Source organism: Sorex araneus, chromosome 11 (assembly GCF_027595985.1).
Source record: "Sorex araneus isolate mSorAra2 chromosome 11, mSorAra2.pri, whole genome shotgun sequence".
Taxonomy (NCBI): domain Eukaryota; kingdom Metazoa; phylum Chordata; class Mammalia; order Eulipotyphla; family Soricidae; genus Sorex; species Sorex araneus.
In genome coordinates, this window is record NC_073312.1 from 39,599,829 (window position 1) to 39,623,819 (window position 23,991).

The 23,991-nt window shown below is 40.0% G+C and overlaps 1 protein-coding gene across 1 annotated transcript in view; it reads left to right on the forward strand.

The window, feature by feature from the left end:
* Positions 1–823: 823 nt before the first annotated feature.
* FRMPD2 (FERM and PDZ domain containing 2) overlaps positions 824–23,991 on the forward strand; it is a 109,940-nt gene continuing 86,772 nt past the window's right edge. The window contains exon 1 of the mRNA XM_055118665.1: positions 824–912. Coding sequence (XP_054974640.1) covers positions 867–912 — 46 coding nt within the window. The 5' untranslated portion in view covers positions 824–866. The remainder of the gene's footprint in view (positions 913–23,991) is intronic.

Sequence of the window (23,991 nt, forward strand, 5' to 3'; positions counted from 1 at the left end):
GTAGTGTTTGATATTTTAAAACATATGACAGAGGATATACTTATGCCTTAAACATATCCATTACCTTGAAAAGTTTTTGCAGACTAGAGAGATAGTACCATGGTTAAATCACTTGCCTTGCACTCTGCCAACCCCAGTTTGATCCCCAGTACTGCGTCTGGTTCCCTGAGCACAGAGCTAGGAGTAAGCCCTGAGTCCCACAGAGTGTAATTCCCCCCTCCCTCTCCAAAGTTTTCTTTTGCACTTGTATTATCATTATTAGCATTATTAATGATGTGTGTGTGTTTGTGTGTGTGTGTGTGTGTGTGTGCATGAAATCATCACAATTACATTCTGCTTTCCTTTCTAATGGCCAGTCCAATCACAGTTCTTTGGTCTTGTATACTTCTCTCTTTTGGGTGTAGATACACAGCCTAATTCCGTTTGAGGGTTTGGAGGGCTATTAGGTAATTGAGTGGAGGTTCAGCTCCTGGTCAACCCCAAGTCCCTTGCAGGACTCTTTGTTTTGATTGGACCAGAAGATAATGACCTCAGGGTAAAAGCCCTGCTGAGCTGCAATCCCATTGCTTTAGTGGTGCCTAATCCAGTTGAGCTCTTATAGGCTCTTTCACGGGTCACTGGCTTTGCGCAGGCAGGCTGTTGTGGTAGCGCTGCCTGTTAGCAGCTAGAAACTGCATAGGGCTCAGGCCCCAGAGTAAGAGGCAGGAAAGAGAAAGGCCCTTGTTGACTTACTCACTGGGCAGCCAAGTGCTTAGTAACAAACAGTAAACAAAGGCAGCATCTCTGGCTGTAGAGTCAGCTCAGCGAAGGGGAGCAAGAATCCCCGGGTCATTGTTGAAAAGCTGTCCATGATGAAGACCTAGGTCATGGAGACTTTCGGATGCATCCCTGAACACAGGACACAGGACACAGGTACTCTTTGATATCATTCACTTTTTCCTAGTAAATCTGTCTGCATCAAGGGTAGGGTGAACCCACTCAATGGGTTTCAGTATTGAGAATTAGGATAACACAGTGGTTCTCAGCTTTGTGTTAATGACTCTTTACAGTATTATTGAAGTATGATTTGTTCCAGGCTACAAGTAGAGCAGATTCAGATGGTGTGTTTGTTTGTTAGCAGTCCAGAGTGAGCTCAGTAGAGAAAACATGGGGCTTGGGGTCAAGGCCCTTATTTGAATTATGATTTTGCTATTTGATGTGGTATCTAAGTCCATGTAAGTGTTTTAACTTTCCTGAGACACATTTTCCTTATCTGTGAAATGGAAATAATATTTACATTGTAGGAAATACTTAAGGTGACATATGTAAGGCACTTAGTATATGCACTGAACACGAGAAGCCCAATCAAGGAAAGTTGACGCTCTCAGAAAAAAAAGTTTTGATTATTGCTTAGAGAAAGTCAGTGGATTAAGAGGAAGAGTGTTAGGCCATGCCTAGCTGACTTCTGAAAAACAATGGAAAAAAAGAAAAAAGTCAGATTGATAGGATTTTGCACTTAAGTTAGCTTAAAGGAAAGGAAAACTTAGTTGAGTTTTGCAACAGTTTCAACCACCTTTTCTAAAGAATATTAAAATGGAATCGGAAATAAAGTGTATATATTTGTGACATGTAGTTGATAACTCAGTGATGGTTTTAAAATGCAGTTTTGGATCAGGAAGCCTGAGAAGGCTTGAGTCTGCAGTTATAAGAAGCTGTCAAATGATGCCAGTCTGACTAATCTGGGGAACCAATATACTGAGTAGCAAGGAAGAGGGCATACAGCAGAGATCATTGATAAAGTCCATTTTTGTTTGAAACAGGTTATACAGCATAGACCATTGATAAAGCCTTTTTTGTTTTTCTTTTTGGGTCATACCAGACGATGCACAGGGGTTACTTCTGGCTCATGCACTCAGGAATTACTCCTGGAGGTGCTTGGGGGACTATATGGGATACTGGGAATTGAACCCGAGTCAGCCACGTGCAAGGCAAATGCTGTACCCACTGTGTTATTGCTCCAGCCCTGATAAAGTCATTTTTGTTTCCTATATTTTTCAGATTATCTTTTATGCTTTGTCTCACCATATACCCAATGTTAATTATCTGAATAGTTAAGTAATTAAGAGATAGTTTATATTCATTGATAACCCACTGTATGACAAACACAATAACTGATGTAACAGATGAAGAAGGGAAAAAATCACTTGTTCAAGTGATTGAACAGGGTCAGCTCAATTTTGATTTCAGAAGTTGTCCTTTATGGTACTTTACTTTCCCAGTTTTATTGGCTCTGCGATCCATGTTCCATGATAATTAGCTGATCACTCACCTGCTAATTATCCTTCCCCTTACCCCTTGCTGTGCATGTAGAACTCCTTCTCCATATATTTTCTCAAAATAGAATAGTGTCAGCAGCTCAACAATCTTGGAAATAGAGTAGATAGTGAAAACAAGAAAATCATCAGAACAGTGGGAAAAAAAAAAAACAGTTCATTGTGGGCTGCTGTCAGTCAAGTGGTAGATTTTGAGAGTAAGCTGTCAGAACTTACTCTTCTGTAGTTTAAAGAGGTGTTAAGTGTCTGGCAAGGAAATGCATAGGGAATTTGAAAGAAGTCATTTCACTATTTCATGCATCAGTATCATTTGTGTAAGGTGCTGATTCACATAGTACAGGCAGTTCTAACTTAGTCAATGATTTATTCATTCAGTGTGTGGGAGAAAAGGAGACCTTAGTGGGAAATGTGCTTGGGAAACAGTGGTGAGAGGGCTGTGCTGTGCATCTGAGGGTGGAAAAGGACCATAGAGATCCGTCTGGAGTGTCTGTTAAAAGTATGGAATTGGAAATAATATATATTTTATTTTGGGGTACAGGGGAAACACACCTGGCAATGCTCAGGGGTTACTCCTGGCTCTGCACTCAAAAATCACACATGGCAGGCTCAGATGACCATATGGAAAGCCGGGGATTGAACTCGGGTTGAGTTGTATGCAAGGCTTACCCACTGTTCTGTTGCCTCTGCCCCTGGAAATGATTTTATAGAGACTTAAAAGGCCTCCATAAAGCCTTAAAATAGACAAACATATGGTTAGAAATTTGCTTTAAGAAGTCTGCTGGATGGAGAAATGGATTGGAGACAACATGGAAACTGGGTGTGAAGAAACTATTTTAGAGGTCAGGGAGATAGTACAGTAGGTAGGGTACTTGCTTTTATTATTATTTTTTTTAATTGTAGTTTTGACCTGGTTAGTGGCGATAGGGTTGAAGTAAAATAGATGTATTTGAAATAGATTTGGGTATGGTGTAAGAAAGTAGATGGGGTTACAAAGAACAGGGAAGACAAAAGAATGATGTCTGAAGGTTTCATTGGAGTGAGCACTTAGATAGGTGATGGTGCCACTAATTTGGAAAAGAAATTAAAGGAAGAGCAATTAAAGGGAAAACGACTTCAATCTTGGCCATCCAAGTGGGATTGTCAATCTTGATAGCTAGGAACATCTAGCAGGAACTCAAGAGAAAAGTCTGAGGTAGAGAGAAGACTATGGAATTGATGGGTTGAACACATAATTAGCTATAGAAATGAGGATCGTGACTGGTATAAATATTTCTTTCTTAATTTACTGTGAATATGTTTGCAATAAACATGGGTATTTTCTTTTCTCTTATCCTTTTGTGTCAGATAACAGAGTATACTAATAATAGTTCACCTTACATCTTAAAATTTAAGTTTTAATCTATCAAGAATAGTGAACTCAAGGACTTTGTATCCTCCTCTGGGTATAGGGTCAGCATGGTTTCAGTTGTGGTAGTTAGATGAAAATCTGCTGTTATATTTTCTTCATCTGGAGACAACATTGTCTTCATCTGCGTTAAGGAAATGTGCTGGGTGCTGAGTTGACAAGGTGTGGACTCCAGTGGTTAGCTTCATATGTCAACTTGACTCTATTATAATAATAGTCATTTAAGGAAACACTAATCCAAATGTTGTTATGAAGGTATTTGGTACAGAGGGTTAACATCTACAATCACTTGTCATGTTAAAGAAAGGAGATTTTTTTCTGGTAATATGAATAGGTCTCATTTAATCTGTTGTAAGGCCTTAAGGACACTGTTGAGATTTACCTGAGGAAGAAGGAATTTTACCTTAAGATTATAGCATCAATTCTTTCTTTCTTTTTTTTAAATGTAGGAATACTGGTGGGTTGGATCAGTAGCACAACGGGTTAGATATTTGCTTTGCATGAGGCGGACCAGGGTTCGATTCCTCCGCCCTTCTCGGAGAGCCCGGCAAGCTACCAAGAGTATCTCACCCGCACGGCAGAGCCTGGCAAGCTACCCATGGCATATTCGATATGCCAAAAACAGTAACTGCAAGTTTCACAATGGAGACATTACTGGCGCCTGCTTGAACAAATTGATGAGCAACAGGATGACATTGATACAGTGATAGTGACAGGAATACTGCTATTTATTCAGCCATTAATTAATCTGATTGAATTGGGCATGAAATCCACATTCCTTTTTTTTTTAATCACCGTGAGATACAGTTACAAAGCTTTAATGTTTGAGATTCAGCCGTACAATGATCAAACATCCCTCCACCAGTGCACACTTTCCACCACCAGAATCCCAAGTAATATCCCCCCCAAACCAGTCCTCACCCTGCCTCCTTGGCAGGCAATTCCCCCAATACTCTCTATTTTGAGGCATTATGTTTTGCTCAAAATTTCCCACCACTTGGGGGCTGGAGTGATAGCACAGCGGGTAGGGCATTTGCCTTGCACGCGGCAGACCCAGGTTCGAATCCCAGCATCCCATATGGTCCCCCGAGCACCGCCAGGAGTAATTCCTGAGTGCATGAGCCAGGAGTAACCCCTGTGCATCGCCGGGTGTGACCCAAAAACCAAAAAAAAAAAAAAAAAATTTCCCACCACTATTCAAGCCTGCCTTCCAGGGGCAGATGCTAGATCATTTATTGTCCATTACTCATTTTGAAAATCTTGGGTGCCGTGGCTGCACGCTTCTGGAATCCTAGATTTTAAATGGTTGGGTTCCAGAGACATTTCTGTAGGGCACCAATCCATTTTGGTATTCAACTGGGCATCTCTGGACCAGGGCTGCTGGTCACTAAGATGACTCCCGGAGGCAAATTGTGGGTATGACAGCCAGGCTAACTAGCAGGCAGGGAGCCAGGGAAAGACAGCCCGGGGCCTCTACCACCATGCAGCATAGAGATTTAATTCTGGAACCCACATACCTGGGCCTTGCTTGTGGAAGCTCTTGGTCACCTGGATTCATTCCATTTGGAGTGGGCAGGGAGACTGCACCTGCTCCATCTGGGGTGCCCCAGTGAAATTGGCTCGGTATGGGGCCTGAAGAGATCTCTGGCTTTGTGGTATCTTCTGGGACTCGTTGCTGTGTCTCTGGATCAGGACAGCATCGTTCTTACCCAAGAGTTTCCAGACCCCTAAGATACTGTACTGAAATACAGTGTTAATTGTTTCCATCTGCCTGCCATGATTGAGGCACTATAAATATCCATTCTTAATTTTAGCAAAATTCCTAAAATAATCTCTTTGTATTCAACATAGACTTTTGAGGGAGGAACCAGGGAAGGATGTGGGACATATCAGGAGCCAAAACGTTCAGAATGATTCTATTATTCTTCCTTCTTTAGCTCCTTATATCTTCCTTCATTCCTTCAGTGTGTCCATATCCACAGTGGTCCTATAGGTTACAAACTTGTAGCTGTGACAATCACATTAACATTCTACACATACACACATGCTCAAAACACATACATGGACACTACTGGTCCTGTTTCTGTGATGAGTCCTGATGATTAGTTAAAACTTACATATTTAGGTATTAACAGAGCTGAATTTAAAGCTGAATTTAAAGGCTAAAGACAAGACTTTAAAAAATTCACAACTTTAATGAGTTAAGCACTAAACACACAAGACTTTAATTGCCTTGTTAGCTATGACACTGTCCTTCCTCTCTTTAGAAACTTAAATTGTACTTACCAGTCATGTGACTTGTGAATTTAAATTGGTCAAATTCTCAACCTTCTCACATAGAAAGGAGGATTATTTTTTCCTTGACTACTTTGAGGGACTTTTTTTGGGTGAAAACTACAAAAAATTGTAAAGACTATAATCTGTAATAACATATTTTTCTTAGAAACCATTACCTTAAAATATAAGTGTGCAGGGTATTGAATCCATTCCAAGTACAGGTGACATCATAACTGGGTCCTAAGGACTAAAGATAAAATGAAAAATTACTTTTCAAAGGACAGGCAAAACCAAGGAATACAGGTGGAACAATGACTGCATTAATAATATTGAACTATGTTCCTGATATTTAATTTAAATTCTTTAGATTATCTCAAGGATAAAATATGTTCAGAAGCATAAACCTTATACATTTCTCAAATTAATTGCTCCTTTCACAGTGAAAGATCTGACCTGAGGCTCAGAGTCTTGGAAAGCAATCTCGTTCTGAAAGAATTCAATAATTAGAAAATTAGTTATAATGGCTTTTTAAGGATCAGTAATGTTGTTTTTTTCTTTCGCTCTAATGATAAATAATTTCTTTTTAAAAAATAAATGCACCCCAAAATTTCAGATCATCAGCACAGATAATATGAGTATAGCAAATTTTGGAAAAATGATATGTGAACAACAAAAAGTGGGAGAAACAGTATTCTAAAATTCTCTACATGTTTTCCTACATAGTAGTATATTTTTCTTTTATGAAGAAATGCAAGATATGTGGGAGGACTGAGGAACGGTAAGGCATGGGCCAAAGAGGTAGTGCAAGCATTAAGGTGCTTGCTTTGCATACTACTGACCCCAGTTCAATTTCCAGCACCACATGTGGTCCTCTGGGAGCCACCAGGAATGACCCCTGAGCAGAAAGCCTCACAAATACTGAGAAAGCACTGAGCACTGACAGTTGTGGCCCAAACACCAGCCTCTCCCTGCCCCATCTGCCAATAAAGGTAGGGCATTTGCTAGAACTCTTTTTCCGTTAACTTGTTCTGTTTTTCTCTGACATCAAATAAGATCGAAAGTATTATTTTCATTTTATAGATGAAAATATAAATATAAAAATATGAAAATATAGAAATATGCACTGTAGCACTGTCGTCCCGTTGTTCATCGATTTGTTTGAGCAGGCAGCAGTAACATCTCCATTGTGAGACTTGTTGTTACTGTTTTTGGCAGAAATATCAATATATAAGTATTTGTAGAAAATAAATATAGAAATATAGAAATACAAATATAGAAAATATAGAAAAATCTATATTTTCATTTTCTAGATGGGAGACATGAAATGTTGAAACTATCCTCTTATAAGGTCATATACATCGTGCTGCAGCCAACATCTTTAAATCAGAGAATGTGGCCAAATCTGTGTACAGTGTTTAGTTTTAATATAATTTCATCCATTACTATTTGAGGTTAGGAGTCAAGGGCTCAGTGGAAGAATTCTAGAAGAAACTAAAAGGGAGGAGTCCTACCCTGGTTAGAGGCAGAAGTTAATCTTTCCTTTGGGAGAGAGAAAAAAAAAAACGCCATTTGTGTTTTTGCAAAGTTTTGTTCGGATTGCTGAGTATGGGCAGATGGTTTCTAATGAGTGTCGAAAGGAAGAGGAATAAAGGGAGATGAAAGGAACAAAAAGCAAGACGGAGAAGAATCATTCTGAGATATTTGACTCCCTGGGAGTCCCACATCCTTCCCTAGTTCCTCTCTAGCATTCTATTTTGGAGACATTGAGATATTTTAGGCATTTTGTTAAGGTTGAAAATGGGATGTTTATAGCACCTCAATCCTGGCAGACAGATGGAAACAATTAACACCCTATCTTAAAAATCTCATAGTTGGAAAGCTGCTCAGCAGCCCTGATGCTTGAAATTCCTCTTGGGGTGGCTGGACCAGTGATGGGAAAATAAAAGAAGTCAGATACACTTAACACCTTTGACATACTTGAGCACTTCAGTGGAATCTTCCCTCACAATTTCCTGACGTAGCTGCTATGGTTCATTAGATTTCCCAGTTGACAAAGTGGAGACTCAGAGAGAAGTATATACCCTGTGCCCAACTTCACATGGCCAGCAACTGAGGGAGCTGGGGAATCATGTCCTAAGCTCTGTGCCTTATTATATTTTTTAAGGCAACAGGGAGTGAATATTATTCTTAAATGGGGTCCACAATAGGCTGCATAATGCCACTCCAAATAGACAAGTCATGATTTGTACAATCTATGAATACTATATTATCTTGAAAAGAGAGTGCATTGTGTGGTAAAGTCAAAGGGTATTGAGAGGGATAAGTGGTACTAGATTACCTATGTCCTTAAATAGAATCCTTATAAGATGGATGTAGAGGGAGATTTAATACAGAGAAGAGAGGAATATGATTTAGAGGTAGAGTTGCAGTGATGTGACCACATACGAAGGAAATTTGGCAGCCAGCTGAAACTGGATTTTCCCTAGCGTCTCTGGAGGGGATGCTATCTCACCCACATCCTGATTTCAACCCATAGAAAGGGATTTCTGGACTGTGAGATAATATTTCTATTGTCCAAAGACACCACATTTGTGACGACAGCTATGAGAACCTAATACAGAGTTTGAGACAGAACCCTGAGGATGATGGTTCAGGGATAGTGAGAGGGACAGAGAATACTGAGAACTTTAGGGAGAACCAGGCATCAGAAGGAAAAAGGAGGGTTTCAGAGAGCAGCTTGCCAATGGTCTGCCCCATGAGACGGGCGATTATCTGCATCTTCCCTCCCTGCTTGGCTCCTTTGCATCCACATTTATCCCTGCGATTCCTGGGCAGTGATATTTTGAAAACTCCTGAGCGTGAAAGGGCTTTGGAGGCTCCAGAGATCTGTGTCTAATTTCTATTTCAATGTAGAGATATATATCCTCGGGCATTTTAGTGGGTTACAAATCACACAAAACACACGCAGGTCATCCATGGAGCTTTGGTGGAGAGACGGGGAAAGAGATCCATGAGGGTAGAGAACTGAAATCTGACTAAAACCTCACTGTATCACTTCATCCCGTTGTTCATCGATTTACTCCAGTGGGTGCCAGTAACGTCTCCATTCGTCCCAGCCTTGAGATTTTAGCAGCCTCTCCTTACTCGTCTTTCCCAGTAATTGGAGGCTTCTTTCAGGGTCAGGAGAATGAGACCTGTTATTGTTACTGTTTTTGGCATATCGAATAAAATCTCACAATTGAAAAACTATTACACAGTCAGTCAAGAGGTGATTAGGGTTGGCAGAGAACTTCACTTTAGAAGCCAGCATTTTAAAGACACTGTCAAGCAGCATGCTAACAAATGTGCGTGGTATGCCTGGAGTAGAAAGCCTGATCTCCTAGCTGACAGTCACTGTAACTCAACAGCAGTTTGGAAGATTGGAGCATGTTTCTTCCTCAGGGGACAGGACATAAACATGAGTGAGTTTTGCACTTCATAAAGACCACGCCCTCTTCAAGACCGGTGAGGGCTGAAAGGGGATAAGGTGGTAGACAGTTGCCCTGAGGCACTACTACTTTCTTCTTTGTCTAGTCAAATACTCAGCAGCAAGAGTGTCAGACAGCCTCTGGCATGGCTGGATGAAGCATGCATCTCTTCTGAAAGTCAGCAGATGTGCCAACTTTCCTATTGCTCTTAGGCACAGTGGAGCAAGTGGGCCTGGACTTGTCTGTGACTCTTTACACATCGCTGTGTACCTTTGCTCCCTTCCCTCTCCACGCTCCTGCTATGTCCAGTTCTCTCTATTCTTGGGATCTCCGAAGTCCTAGAATATTATTTTTAGTGGTTCCCGGAGCCTGGAAAGTTTCCCTTCTACACTGGCATTTTTTCAACTCAAGTCTCAGCTCAAATATCACCTGCCTAAGGCACCCTTCCTGGCCACGCCAGCCCAAGTGTGCACTGTTGGGTATTGCCTTGTCTACTTTCTCTTCTTAGCAGAGTGTTTATCCCACTAGAACCTCAGACTCTTAGAGGTAAGATGTTATATTGTTGGTGATTCTGTTTGTATCACAAAGCTTAAAATATACAATTTCTTGACAAGAATTGTTAAATAAGGGTTAGTTGAGGTAGAGGGTGTGGGGATAACTTTACTGATGTAACTCAGGGCCATTGCCACTATGGTCCATGAGGGAGGGTGGCTAAAGCAGAATATTCAGAACAAGGCCTGGCTGAGTTTCTTGGTCAAGCCAGATGGGGTGAAAGGTTGCTCGAACGCAGAGGCCAATAAGATAGAATTCCTGGCAGACTGGATGCACCAAAGCAAGGGAATTTAGGGTCGAGAGCCCAAGGAAATTGCTGAGTGGCCAGTTGGGTCGTAAAGGAGACTTCTGGACTGTTAGATCATCACAAAACCTTCCAGGGATCAGAATCAATACAGAGGAAGTGAGATCCAAAAGGGTAATGGAACGGAGAGGGTGGGGCAATGGAGCGGCCCCCGAGGTGTGCTCATTGGCTTAACTCTTTCCCTGAGCCTCCTTCTTGCCAAGAGGTCTGGGCTTTGTGGGATCCTTCTATCCTTCTGATAGTGTTCCTCTTTTTAGTCCAAAGAATAGCAGAAGCTCACTCACCAGACCATTTAGAGAAATTTGGAGAGAAGCCCAGAAGCATCACAGCTGGTAAAAGGCTGGTGATGAGTGTTTGGTGGTCCAAGATTAACACACATCCAGTGTGCAGAACCTTGCTCTAGCCCACAGCAAGCTCTACACAGTGTCAACTTGTGTTATTGGAGGAAGTATCAGTTGGCTCTGAAATCTAATTTGTAAGATTACATAGAGATAATGATGTTAATATGAATCCCTGTGGGCTGGAGAAGAGTTCCTAGAGCTTAGCCTAGTAGACTACTCCTCGCTGGAGTGGTGTGATGTAGTGAAGGTTGCCCTGGAAAATTCAAAAGTCCATATAGTTCCCAGGCATAGGCACACTCTCTGGGCACCAACTTGTCTCTGTGGGCCGAATGGCATTCAGTGGTGACGCTGGAGCCTGACAGGGGGTTGTATAGAAAACAGAATGAACACATCTGCTTCTGTAGTGGGTCCTCTCTGTGTTAGAACAAGTACATCAGTTTTGCTCTTGCTCTGTCATTACCGTTAATGGCAGGGATGTTAACTAGGTCACTAACATTTACTCTTGGTTTCAGGATGGCATTGATGTGGAAGTTGTGAGGCTGACACTTCCAACAATGTCAATGGCTACTTCAAGCCTCAAAGAGCACCACTCTAACAGCCAAGAGTTTCTTTACTGGCCATCCTCCTCAGCTATGTTGTTTTCTAGCTGCTGGATGGAAGTTAAAAATTATCTGCCCTAGGTGGAAGGAAAAACTGGTTGGACCTTAGCTGGTTAACATTTGTTGGCAGAATTTCAGAAAAATAACTATTTTCAGACAAGCTTAGCACAACTGATGAAAGTTGTTGGATTCATATTTCAGGGAAGGAGCTGGAAATTAAATATTTTAAAAATTTTGCTTAAAAGTGTTTTTAGTAGAGCAGTGCCTGAATTTGTTCAAAGTTGGTATTATAAAAGGGCAGATAGAACATTACAACAAAGGTGTAGCTTAAACTGCTATTATAATACTTTTGTAACCATCTCTATGGTGAGAAATAGATTTTATCACCCACCTCAGAACCCTCCCCCAATTGCTTTGTTTTAATCACAGTCCTTCTACTTCTCCAGAGATTATCATCCTGACTTTTACAGTTACCACTTCCTTTTGCTTCTTTATAGTTTTCTTTCAAAGATGCATCTCTAGGGTCATTAAAAAAATTGATATGTCTTTTAATTAGAGGTTCCCTTCATTCCTCTCTTTCTGTGAACTACTGAGATATAATTCATAAACCCATAAAACTAATCTTTTTTTACAGTATAGAGTTGGAAGTTTTCATTATGTTTATGGCATTTTATAACCATCACCACTAATTTTAAAATCCCAAATAAATCCTACAGCCACTAGCATTTGCTTTCCATTCCTCCCTCCCTCAAGCTCCGCTAATCACTAATCTCCTATTTCTATTGATTAGCTTATTCTGGACATTTCACATAAATGCAATCATAGTTTGTGGGCTTTAGTGACTTGCTTCTTTCCTTTCTTTCTTTGGTTTTTAGACCATATCTGGTAGTGTTCAGGGACTACTTATGATCTGATACTTGGATATTGATTCTGGCTTATAGGACCACAAGATGGCAGGGATCAATGAGTTCATGGCAGTATACTTATATCCAAATTCATTAAGTTGTATTCAGTGTGTTCAGTTTTTATTTTATCAGAAACACCTTAATAAATTGTGTTTTTAAAAGATTGAGCCATCTCCTAGCATGCAGCAGTAGTTCATTTATTTTAGTGCCTGAACAATATTCATTGAATGTATATACTACTTCTGTATAACCGTTCTGTAAATGTACATTTAGGTTGTTTCCATTTTAGAAGGTATAATCAATAATGTTAATGCTGGTCTTTGGGTACAAGTTTTTGTGTCAACCTATGTATTTTTTTCATTCATTTACTTAGGAGTTAAAGTGCTGAGTCACATGAACTATTTTCCAAATTGTTAACATTATTTATGGTTTTATAGAAAAGTATTAGCTTCCACTTTTTCTATTTTTACCAGCATCCATTATTCCTCTTTTTGTGCATTGTAGGATGTATAAACCATCTGACCCATGTGCAGTCACTTTTCACTATGGCTTTGATCTGCATCTCCCTAATGACTAATTATTCTGAGTATTTTTTCATTTGCTCATTGGAGATTCATACTTTCTTTGGAAAATATTCAAAATTTCTTCAAATATGGGGCTGGAGAGATGATAGCACAGCAGGTAGGGCATTTGCCTTGCATGCGGCCGACCCAGGTTGATTTCCAGCATTCCATATGGTCCCCTGAGCACCGCCAGGAGTAATTCCTGAGTGCAAAGCCAGGAGTAACCCCTGTGCATCGCCAGGTGTGACCCCCAAAAAAAGCAAAAAATTTTTTTCTTCAAATATGAATAAAATGTGCCTATTAATATTTTTGTCCATTCAAAATGGAATTATTTGTCTTTTTATTCTTGAATTACAAAAGGTCTTCATAGATCCTGATACTATCATATAACAGTTGGATGGCTGACATATATTTTGTCATTCTGTTGACCTCTTTTTAACTGCATCTTTTTTTGTTGTCGTTGTTTTGTTTTTGTTTTTTTGGGCCACACCTGGTGGTGCTAGGGGTAACTCCTAGTTCTGACTTAGGAATTACTTTTGTAAATGCTCAAGAGATCATATAGGACATTGGGGATCGAACCTTGGTTGATCATGTACAAAGCAAGTACCTTATTCACTGCGCTATCATCCCAGCCCCTTAATTTCTTTTCTTAAATTTTTTTTTTTTTTTGCTTTTCTTTGGGTCACACTCAGCATTGCACAGGGATTACTCCTGGCTCATGCACTCAGGAATTAGTCCTGGTGGTACTCGGGGGAACATACGGGATGCTGGGAATTGAATCTGGGTTGGCCACGTGCAAGGCAAACACCCTACCCGCTGTGCTATCATAGCTCCAGCCCCCAGCCCCTTAACTTCTTGATAGTGTCTTTGAGGCTAAGAAATTCCTAGTTTTGATGATGTTCAATGTATATATTTTTGTTGTTGTTGATCATGTTTTTTGGTATTATCTTTAACATTCCATTGCCAAATCGAAGAACTTGTATGTTTACGCCTCTGTTTTCTTCTAAGGTATTTGCATCTTTTACTTCTTTATTTAGGTCTTGAACTCCTTTTGGGTTAATTTTTGTATGTGATGTAGAGAGCAGTCCAATTTCCTTTTTAGCTTTAAAAATTTTATTTTGAAGGAGGGCACACCCAGCTCTACTCAGGGTCTACTCTTGGCTCAGTGCTCAAGGATGACACCTCATGGTACTCAGGATACCATGTGTGGTGTTGGAAAATGAACCAAAGTTGGCACCAAGCAAGGCAAGTGCCTAAACCCCAATACTATTTATCTGGCCCCCATTATTTTGCATATAGGTAACTACTTATTCAGCATAATTTGTTGAAGACTATTTGCCCATTGATTTGCCTCATCACACACTTGTTGAAAATTAGCAGTTTATAACATGAGAGCTTATTTTTGAACTCTGTTACTGCCCATTGGTCTACATTGCTATGCTTATGTTTTTTCACAGTCTTGATTATAGTTTTATATCACAGTTTTGAACTGGGAAGCACAATTCCTCCAGTTTTATTCTCTCCATCTGGCTTGCCATTTTTATACCTAACATAAGAATTGTAGGGTCAGTTTGTTAATTTATACAAAATAAGAAACTGATATTTTGGTAGGGATTGTGATGAATCTGGATCTGTCTGGAAAGTATTGCCAACTTAATTATACCACACCATGAGAACAGGTGTTTCACTTACGTAGGCCTTCTCTATCTATTTTGACGGGGTTTTGAGATCCATAGTGTACAAGTCTTATATTTGTTTTTTAAAGCTTATCCCAACTATTTTATTATTTTGAGGTTATTGTAAGAAATTGTTTTCTTAAGTTCATTTTCATGTTGTTCATTGTAAATGTGTGCAAATACAATTGAACTTTGTTTATTATATATCCTGAACACATTTATTAGATAGTGTTTATGTGGATTCTTTAGAATTTTCTCATCTACAGGATCATGTCATTAGTGAATAAAGATAGTTTACTTCTTTCTTTTTTATATAAATTTCTTTAATTTAAGGCATTCTTGACAAATCATATTGGTTAGAACCTCCTGTACTATATTGAATATATTTGTGGTGAAAGGTTTTGATTCCTGACTTTAAGGGGGAAACTTTATGTTGTTATTTAAACAGATATTTAATTAAATATGTAATGTATATAGACCAAGTAGAAAAAAATTCCCTCTTGATTTTATTTTTAATTATAAAAGAATGTAGAAATTTTCAAGTTCCTTTTTTGGCATCTATTGAAATTATTGTGTGTTTTATTTTTATTCTATTAATTATTAATGAATATTATTCCTGGATTCATTTAATAGATTGAAGCAATAGTACATTTTTTGCATTTGGGGCCAGAGAAATGTCTCTCAGGAATGGAGAGCTCAATTACCTTTGTGCTTTTCTGATGGGATAATAGTTGCTAATTTTATTGAGGATTTCTGGTTTGTGGTGCTGCTTTGAGTTTTTTTCTCTTTTTTTTCTTTTCTTTTTTACCCCCTATTTTGATTGTGTGCTTTTGTGCTACATCTGGCAGTGCTCAGGGGCTACTCCTGTCTTGGTGTTTGCTTTGGGGTTGCTCCTGGCAGCGCTTAGAGAACTATGCAGTGCTGGTCATCAAATCTGTGCCTCCTGCATCCAAAGCACGTGATCCAGTTCATTGACTGGAGCTCTCTGTCTTTGTTTCTGACAATTTGATTATAATTTGGCCAACTTCAGACATCTTTCAGCTTACTAGAGTGGAATTTTTGAGTTTCTTAGATATATGTGTCAATGTTTTTAGTCCAATTTGTAATTGTTTTTTGTTTTTGAGCCACAGCTGGCAACACTCAAGGGCTACTCCTGACTCTTACCAGGGATCACCCCTTAGTGGTGCATGGGGGACCACGAGGTGCTGACGATCATACACGGACCTCCTGCACGCAAAACATATGCTCCAGCGTGTTGCAGTATCTCTCCATGCCTAAATTTGGAATGTTTTGATGATTAGTTCTTCAAATATTTTTCCTATCCCTCTCTTTCTCCCTTATCTTCTGGGCTATCTATTTTGTCAATAAGACTGATGATCTCACTGAACTCTGAGACTGTTAATTCTTTTTGTGGGAAGGTTTTCCCACATATGGTGATTCTTAGGGGATACTTTTTGTGTGGTACTTGGGGCCATATGATGTAGGTACCAGAATCAAATGGGGGCTTCCATATATGCAAAGTTTTTTCTTTAGCCCTTGAACCATCTCCTTGTCCTCTGTCAGTTTTTCTCTGTCAGTTTTTCTTTTTATTTTTCAGATTGGATAATACTAGTTGATGGTCTTCAGGATCTTGGATATTCAGCTTCTCTAGTGATTTAAAAAATTTTTGGTGCATTAAAAAATAATCTTTGCTCAAAAATTATACCCAGAACTTTATATGTACAAAGTACATGCTCTATTATTCAATTATTTCCCTGCTTTTTTAATTGATTTTTGAAGTTATTGTGCTTTTCTCTTTGATTATTTCCTTTTATTTTTGATCTCATTAATATTCTTTATTCTGTGAAGCATCATTTTTGTATTCTCCTCTGCAGCCTTTTTCATCCCTTTGTTGTTGTGATGAGGGCTAGGTTTTTTAAATGTAAGAGTATTACTATTTACTCAGCCATTGATTAATTTGATTGAACTGATCATGAACTCTACATTACTTAAATTTTTTTTTTAAATTGGATACCCACGAGATAGACCATCAAAACGCTGTTCATAATTGGTTTTCGGTCACACAATGATCCAGCACCCATCCATCCCTTTACCAGAGCACATTTCCCACCACTAATGTCCCCTGTTTCCCCTCCATCATCCCCCAACCCTCCACCCCCTACTCCCAGCCTCCCTCCATGGGAGGCACTTTCCTTCTTGCTCTCGAGGACTGCTAGTTTTACATCCTGTTGTCGTACTTGAAAACTCTGCTGTAATGCTTGTGGGTGGTCAAACACTTTAGTTGTGGTTATGCACATGTGCTCACCAGCAGTCACACTCTTAGTTTTGGTGCTTGTGCATAGTTTAGTTGTAGTGTGTGTGAATATTGCATCAATCTCTATTTGCTGGAGATTGCTGAGATATTCACACACATGCTCACTGGGAGTTGGAATCATGACTGTGTTCTTACACCTTTAGTTGTGTTTTTCTCACACACCTGCTGCATGTGGAGATCAAAGACTGTTCTGACACCAAGGGTCCCAGACAAAAAAAAAAAAAACAAACCACATGACCTTAGACTTGCAAAGCAAACACTTTTTACCTCTGAGGCATCCCAGGATCTTTCCTTTAGTTCCTTAAACATAATGATCTTTAGCAATTTAGCTATATTTAAATAGTTGATGCAAATAGTCTTTGTTTAATAAGTCCAATATCTAAGTTTCTTTAGGATTGATGACTCCTGCATTTCCCCCTTTGCCAATGAACTATACTCTTCTGTTGAAAATTAGAAAATTTAAATAACAGTTTTGGATATCAGATTTTATTCCCTCCCGAGGGTTTGTTGTTGCTGCTGTTAATTTAGTTACATGAAATGATTTTGTGAAATCTTTATTCTTTTTCCTGTATGAATGCTGAAGTCTCTACTTGGCCAGAGGATATCGAGTGATTGTGATGTCGGTGGGCTCCAGGGGTGACTTATGTGAAGTGGCAAGGAGAAAGACGGTCACTTTCTCCCCAACCACCTCTGCCACCTGGGACCCAGGGTTACTGGGTTCTTGTTTTGCCTCGCAGAAAGGAATTTCAGGATCAGACAAGCAGTGAAATAAATATATTTTATTTGGAGGGTTTTTAAGGGGTGGAGGATGAGAGCGTGAAAGTGAGAGAGAGAGAGAGAGAGAAGAGAGATGCATTCAAGAGAGAACACGGGATGAGAGCGTGAAAGTGAGAGAGAGAGAGAGAGAGAGAGAGAGAGAGAGAGAGAGAGAGAGAGAGAGAGAGAGAGAGAGAAGAGAGATGCATTCAAGAGAGAACACGGGCTTCTCCAGGGGTGGAGAGAGCCCCTACACACTTCCTAGTATTAGACATGGAAGCATGAAAGTACAAATCTCAAGAGGGGAGATGCACGTGACACATGTGCTCAGGAGCCACATGTGCTCAGCCACGTGGGCACAAGCAGCACATGGTCTCTGGCAGCATATGCGCGCCCTTCCTTTATTCAGTGTGACCTTTATAGGGTTTTTCCAACCAGTCCTCGAGTGGGGCTTCTTCCCAGGTAAAAGTTCGTTGCTAAGGAGGTTGGAAGTGGTGATGGTCTTCTTTGGGTTGAATTAATCAGATTGAGGGAGAGGTCCGAGGGAACTCGAGGAATTTCCTTCTTGGGGAGGGGTGCAATCTCCTTAGGGTCCACTGCTCAAGGTCTTGTCTGTATTCACAAAGTGGATCAGCCTTGGAATTTTCCTCCCAGAACTTTTGCCGACCTGTTTCATTGTTCAGGGCCTTTCCCTATCTACCTGCCTACATCAATTGGACAGGGACTGTTTTCAGTATTTATTGGGGGACTTTGTATGATGTGCCATGGGTTCAGCACTCTGCCAAGTACTTAATAACTCTTAGTCTTTACTTCATACTAGTTCAGGGTCTCCTGGTTATCCAGAAGTAAAGGTTTAGAGCCCTTTCGTGTTTATTCTGGGTATTTGTATAATCCTGGGCATATACACTTAAGAATTCTTATACATGTATGTGAATTCTTAGAATATTTAATAGTCTTTAAATAGCATCTTTGAAGGGTCATAGAGATAATACATGGGTTTAGGTGCTTGCTTTCTTGGCTGACTCTGGTTTGATCCAAGACACTATATATGGTCGCTCCAGGAGTGATCCTTAGCACAGAGGGAAGAGTAAGCCCTGAACACTGCTGGGTGTGGCCCCCAAACCAAAATAAATAAAGAAAAGTCACTGTCACTGTCCTCCCATTGTTCACCGAATTGCTTGAGCGGGCGCCAGTAACGTCTCCATTGTGAGAATTGTTGTTATTGATTTTTGGCATATTGAATATGCAACAGGTAGCTTGCCAGACTGTCGTGCAGGCAAGATATTCTCCGTAGCTTGCTGGGCTCTCCGAGAGGGGCAGAGGAGTCGCAAATTCTTTTAAATAATTTTGCATTTTTATTGTTTAATTCGAGGGCTGGAGCGATAGCACAGCGGTTGGGCGTTCGCCTTTCACGCGGCCGACCCAAGTTCGATTCCTCCGCCCCTCTCGGAGAGCCCGGCAAACTACCGAGAGTATGGCATATTCCTATGCTCCGCATGGCAGAGTCTGGCAAGCTATCCGTGCATATTGGATATGCCAAAAACAGTAACAATGAGTCTCTCAATGAGAGACGTTACTGGTGCCCGCTCAAACAAATCAATGAGCAACGGGATGACAGTTATTGTTTAATTACAAAACTAATTTTCTTCCTTTGGAAAAAAATTGGATTTCCATTAAAAAAAAATCTTTCAGTTCATTCTTGTCACATTTGCTGTCCCCAAAAGGGAATATCTTGCCTGCATGGAGAAGGATGGAGGAATAAAGAAAAGTAAGGAAAAAAAAATCCATGAACACAGTATTTTCCAGTTCTTTCAAGTTTATCTTTTTCATTAGCTTGCAATTTGCTCCATTGTTATTACCACCTCAAGCAACTACAATGTTAAACAATTTTATTGATTTTTTTTAGAAAGTTCCCTAGATAAAAGGCTATTTACACAGGCAAACAAAATCAAAATAAAGATCAAACAATGCGTTGTGAAAGGGGATTTACAGAGAACTTTAAGACAGACAAGTCAAATGGTGTTAATAATCTTGGAATAGATTTTTGAATGAGCTATACTGTGGTGGCAAGATGGCTCAAAAAGTGAAACATGTGATTTGTGTGTGGGGACCACTTGGAGCTGTCTTATCTGTCAGTTACTCTTGTACCAGGCTGGAGCGATAGCACAGCGGGTAAGGTGTTTGCCTTGCATGCAGTGACCCAGGTTCAAGTCCTTTGTCCCTCTTGGAGAGCCCAGCAAGTTACTGAGAGTTCCCGCCCGCATGGTAGAGCCTGGCAAGCTACCCGTGGCATATTCGATATGCCAACAAGTCTCACAATGGAGATCTTACCGGTGCTCGCTCGAGCAAACCAATGCACAATGGGACGACAGTGCTACAGTGCTACATAATGAGCTAGAGTTCTGTAGTGGTCACTTAAGGCTCATCTGTATTTGTCTCCCTGAGTTATAACAAAGGGCAACCTTGCAGGAGAACATTGAACTGAGTGGAATTTTCTTCTTACCTTAACTTTGGCCATGGTGTTACTCAACTGACATTTGGTTCAAATACTAGATCCCCTCTTTGCTTCTTCAAGTCTTTTCCCATACTCTCATGACCTCACCCATCTGATTAGCTATTTAACTACCTAACAATACCCAATAGTAGAAAAGATAGCAAGATTCCATTAATCCCTAGCTAGTTTCCCCTCATGATAACTATAGCAAAACTATAGTTAAAATACTGAATTTAGGAGAATGACATGGATATAAGATTTTTCATTTATAACTTGTACTCATTTGTGGTGTGTGTGTCTGTCCGTGCATGATTGGTTTCATGTAATTTTATTGTATGTTTAGGTTTGCGGACTAGAATGATAGCACAGCAGTTTTTTGCCTTGCACAGTGGCCAACCCGGGTTTGATTCCTACGTCCCTCTCAGAGAGCCCAGCAAGCTACCAAGAGTAGCTCACCCATGCGGCAGAGCCTGGCAAGCTACCCGTGGCATATTCGATATGCCAAAAACAGTAACAACAAGTCTCATGATGGAGACATTACTGGGGCCTGCTCGAACAAATCGATGAACAACGGGATGACAGTGCCATAGTGCTATAGTTTAGGTTTGTGTATCTAATGCCACATTCAAGATATAATACATTTTCATCACCACAAACATTCCATCCATTCACATTTATTCCTCCTAACCTTGAGTCCTGGCAACCTCCAATTTGCTTTTTCTGTATTTAAGAATGTTATGTAGGGGCTGGAGCGATAGCACAGTGGGTAGGGTATTTTCCTTGTACACTGCCAACCTGGGTTCAATTTCCAGCATCCCATATGGTCCCTCAAGCACCACCAGGAGTAATTTGCACCAGGAGTGCAAAGCCAGGAGTAACCCCTGAGCATCGCTGGGTGTGACCCAAAAAGCAAAAAAAAAAATGTTATGTAAATGGAATCATAGATATTGGAATTTTCACAGGGCTAGTTCTCTTGATGCTCATAAAGTGGCATGTGTCAATAGTTCATCCTTTTAAATGACCTAATGGTATGTTATGATACCAAAGTTTGTTTAATTGTTCATCCATTGAAGGACATCTGATTTGTTTCTATTTACAATTAAAGCTGATATAAATATCTGTATTTTGTGCCAAATTAATTTCTTTTGGGATAGATATCTGAGTGCAATGTTTTAGTTGAGTGGTAATTGCATATGGAATTCAGAAGAAACTACCCAAGTGCTCTAGAGGGTAGCTTTACCATTGCTACTCCCATCAGGAATGTGTGAATGATCCAGTTTCTCTGCATCCTCACCAGCATTTGGTATTGTCACGAATTTTTATTTTAGTCATCCTGGTAGGTGTGTAGGAACATCATGATTTTAATTTGCATTTCTATAATGGTAAGTGATCTTAAACAGCTTTTCTTGTAGTTCTTTGTCATTTCTATATTCTCTGATGAAATGGCTCTGTGTGATCTTGCCCATTTTTTAATTTGTTTTCCTGTTGATGACTTTTGAGAATTCTTTATATAGTCAGTCTATTAATATGCACTTTGTCAGATATGTGGTTTTCAAATATTTTCTCCCAGTCTGTAGCTTTTTTTTCATCTTATCAACAGTATCTTTCTCAAAGCAAAAGCTTATTAGTCTCAATAAGGTCTAATTTTAGCAATTTCCCCTTTTATGTACGGTACTGCTGGTGTTAAATTTAAGAATCCTTTGCCTAGACCTAGCTCCTGAACATTTTCACCTGTGTAATTTTTGAAAACCAAAACATAATTTCATGTACTCACTATATATCTCTGATCTATTTGTATTAATTTTATAGAAGATGTGCATTTTTTTCATGTTTGATCTGTTTGTTCAAAGAGTGGTTCTTTCTCCATTGAATTACTATCTAGAAATGATATTCTTTTTAAAAAAAATTTATTGAGCCACCGTGAGATAGTTACAAAGTTTTCATGTTTTATATTCAGCTATACAATGATCGATCACTCATCCCTCCACTAGTGAAAACTTTCCACCACCAATATCCCCATTATTCCTTCCACTTCCATCCCAGTCCTTACCCTGCCTCTATGGCAGACAATTGCTCAGATACTCTCTCTCTAGTTTTGGGCATTAAATTTTGCTCAGATATTTCCACCACCATTCAAGCCTGCCTTCCAGGGGCAGATGCTAGATCATTCATTTTCCATTGTTCGCTTTGCATATCAGGTAAGGTCATGTGGTTGCTTATGCGGCCACACGCTTCAGAGGAATAGTCCTGGTACCCAAATACCAGAGCCATGCTTGTAGAAGCTTATGGTCGCCGGGATTCCTTCTGGAGAAGGCGGGGAGACTGCACCTGCTCCATCTGGGGCCTCTTGGTGATATCGGCTTGGTATGGGGCCCAGAGAATTCTCCAGTGTTGTGGTACCCGCCAGGACACTTCTAGAAATGATGTTCTTTTTTAAAAACTTTTTTTATTTTTATTTTTTTTAATTTTATTAAATCACCATGAGATAGTTACAAGCTTTCATGTTTGGGTTACAATCTCACAAAGTTCAAACACCCATCCCTCCACCAGTGCACATTCCCCACCACCAATATCCCAGGTATACCTCCCATTTCCCACACTCCCCCTGCCTCCATGGCAGACAGTATTCCCCATACTCTCTCTCTACTTTTGGGCATTATGGCTTGCAACACAGACATTGAGAGGTCATCATGTTTGTTCCATTATCTACTTTCAGCAAAGAAATGATGTTCTTAACTAGCCATGGCTACCTTAAAAGACTGCTAATACATTTATTTCCTAGTCATAATGTGATCAGAAAAAAAGACTAAACCACATTTGATATTTCTGAGACAGTTTGTCTTGAGATTCAGAGGTTTCCTATTTGAAACTCGTATTTCTCTCCTCTGTTTTTTTCTTTCATAAGCAGTATTTCACTTATTTTCCAACACAGAAATATGTGGCAGTTTCAAAAAGAAATAGGAGAATTTTCGAAAGATAGTCTAGCTGTCAGGGTGCTTGTCTTTCAGATCTTCCACCCACATCCAATCCCCACTCTACATGATCACCCAAGCAGTGCCTAGAGCGAGCTTTGGGCAGTGCTGGGTGTGTCCCCCAAACAAAACAAAACAGTAAAAGGAGAAATCAACAAGAAAGGAAAGAGGAGGCCCTTTATTATTTATTTATTTATTTACTTGTTTATATTTTAATGAATCATCGGAGATACAGTTACAAACTTACAAATTTTGTGATTACATTTCAATCAAACAATGTTTGAATAACTATCCCTCCACCAGTGCCCATTCTCCACCACCAATGTCCCTTCTGCCACCCTCACCTCTTCCTACTCCCTGCCTCTGTGGCAGACACATTCCCTCTTACTCTCTCTCTCCTTTTGGGTGTTATGGTCTGCAATGTAGGCACTAAGCAGCCATCATGTTTGGTCTGTAGCCTACTTTCAGCACGAGTCTACCATCCCCAGTGATCCCTCCAACCATCATTTGCTTAGTGGTCTCTTCTCCATCCCATCTGCCTTTTCCACCACCACATTAGATCAGTTTCCAAGCCATGGGGCCACCATCCTGGCCTTATCTCTACTATTCTTAGGTGTTATCCTCCTATTATGTTACTTTATTGTCCACAAATGGGTGTAATCATTCTGTGTCTGCTCTGCTCTTTCTGACTCATTTCACTTAGCATCATACTCTCCATGTTGATCCACTAAATTTCACGGTTTCATCTTCATTGTGTAGATCAAAAAAATAATGAGATTATCATCTCACACCACAGAGACTGGCACGTATCTGAAAAAACAATAGCAACTGGTGTTGGCGTGGATGTGGAGAGAAGGGGATTCTCCTTCACTGCTTGTGAGAATGCCGCATCGTCCAGCCTTTCTGGAAAACAATATGGACTTTTCTCAAAAAACTAGAAATTGAGTTTCCATTTGACCCAGCAATACCACTTCTGGGAATATATCCCAGAGATGCAAAAAAAGCACAGTAGAAATAACATCTGCACTTGTATGTTTATCGCAGCACTGTTTAC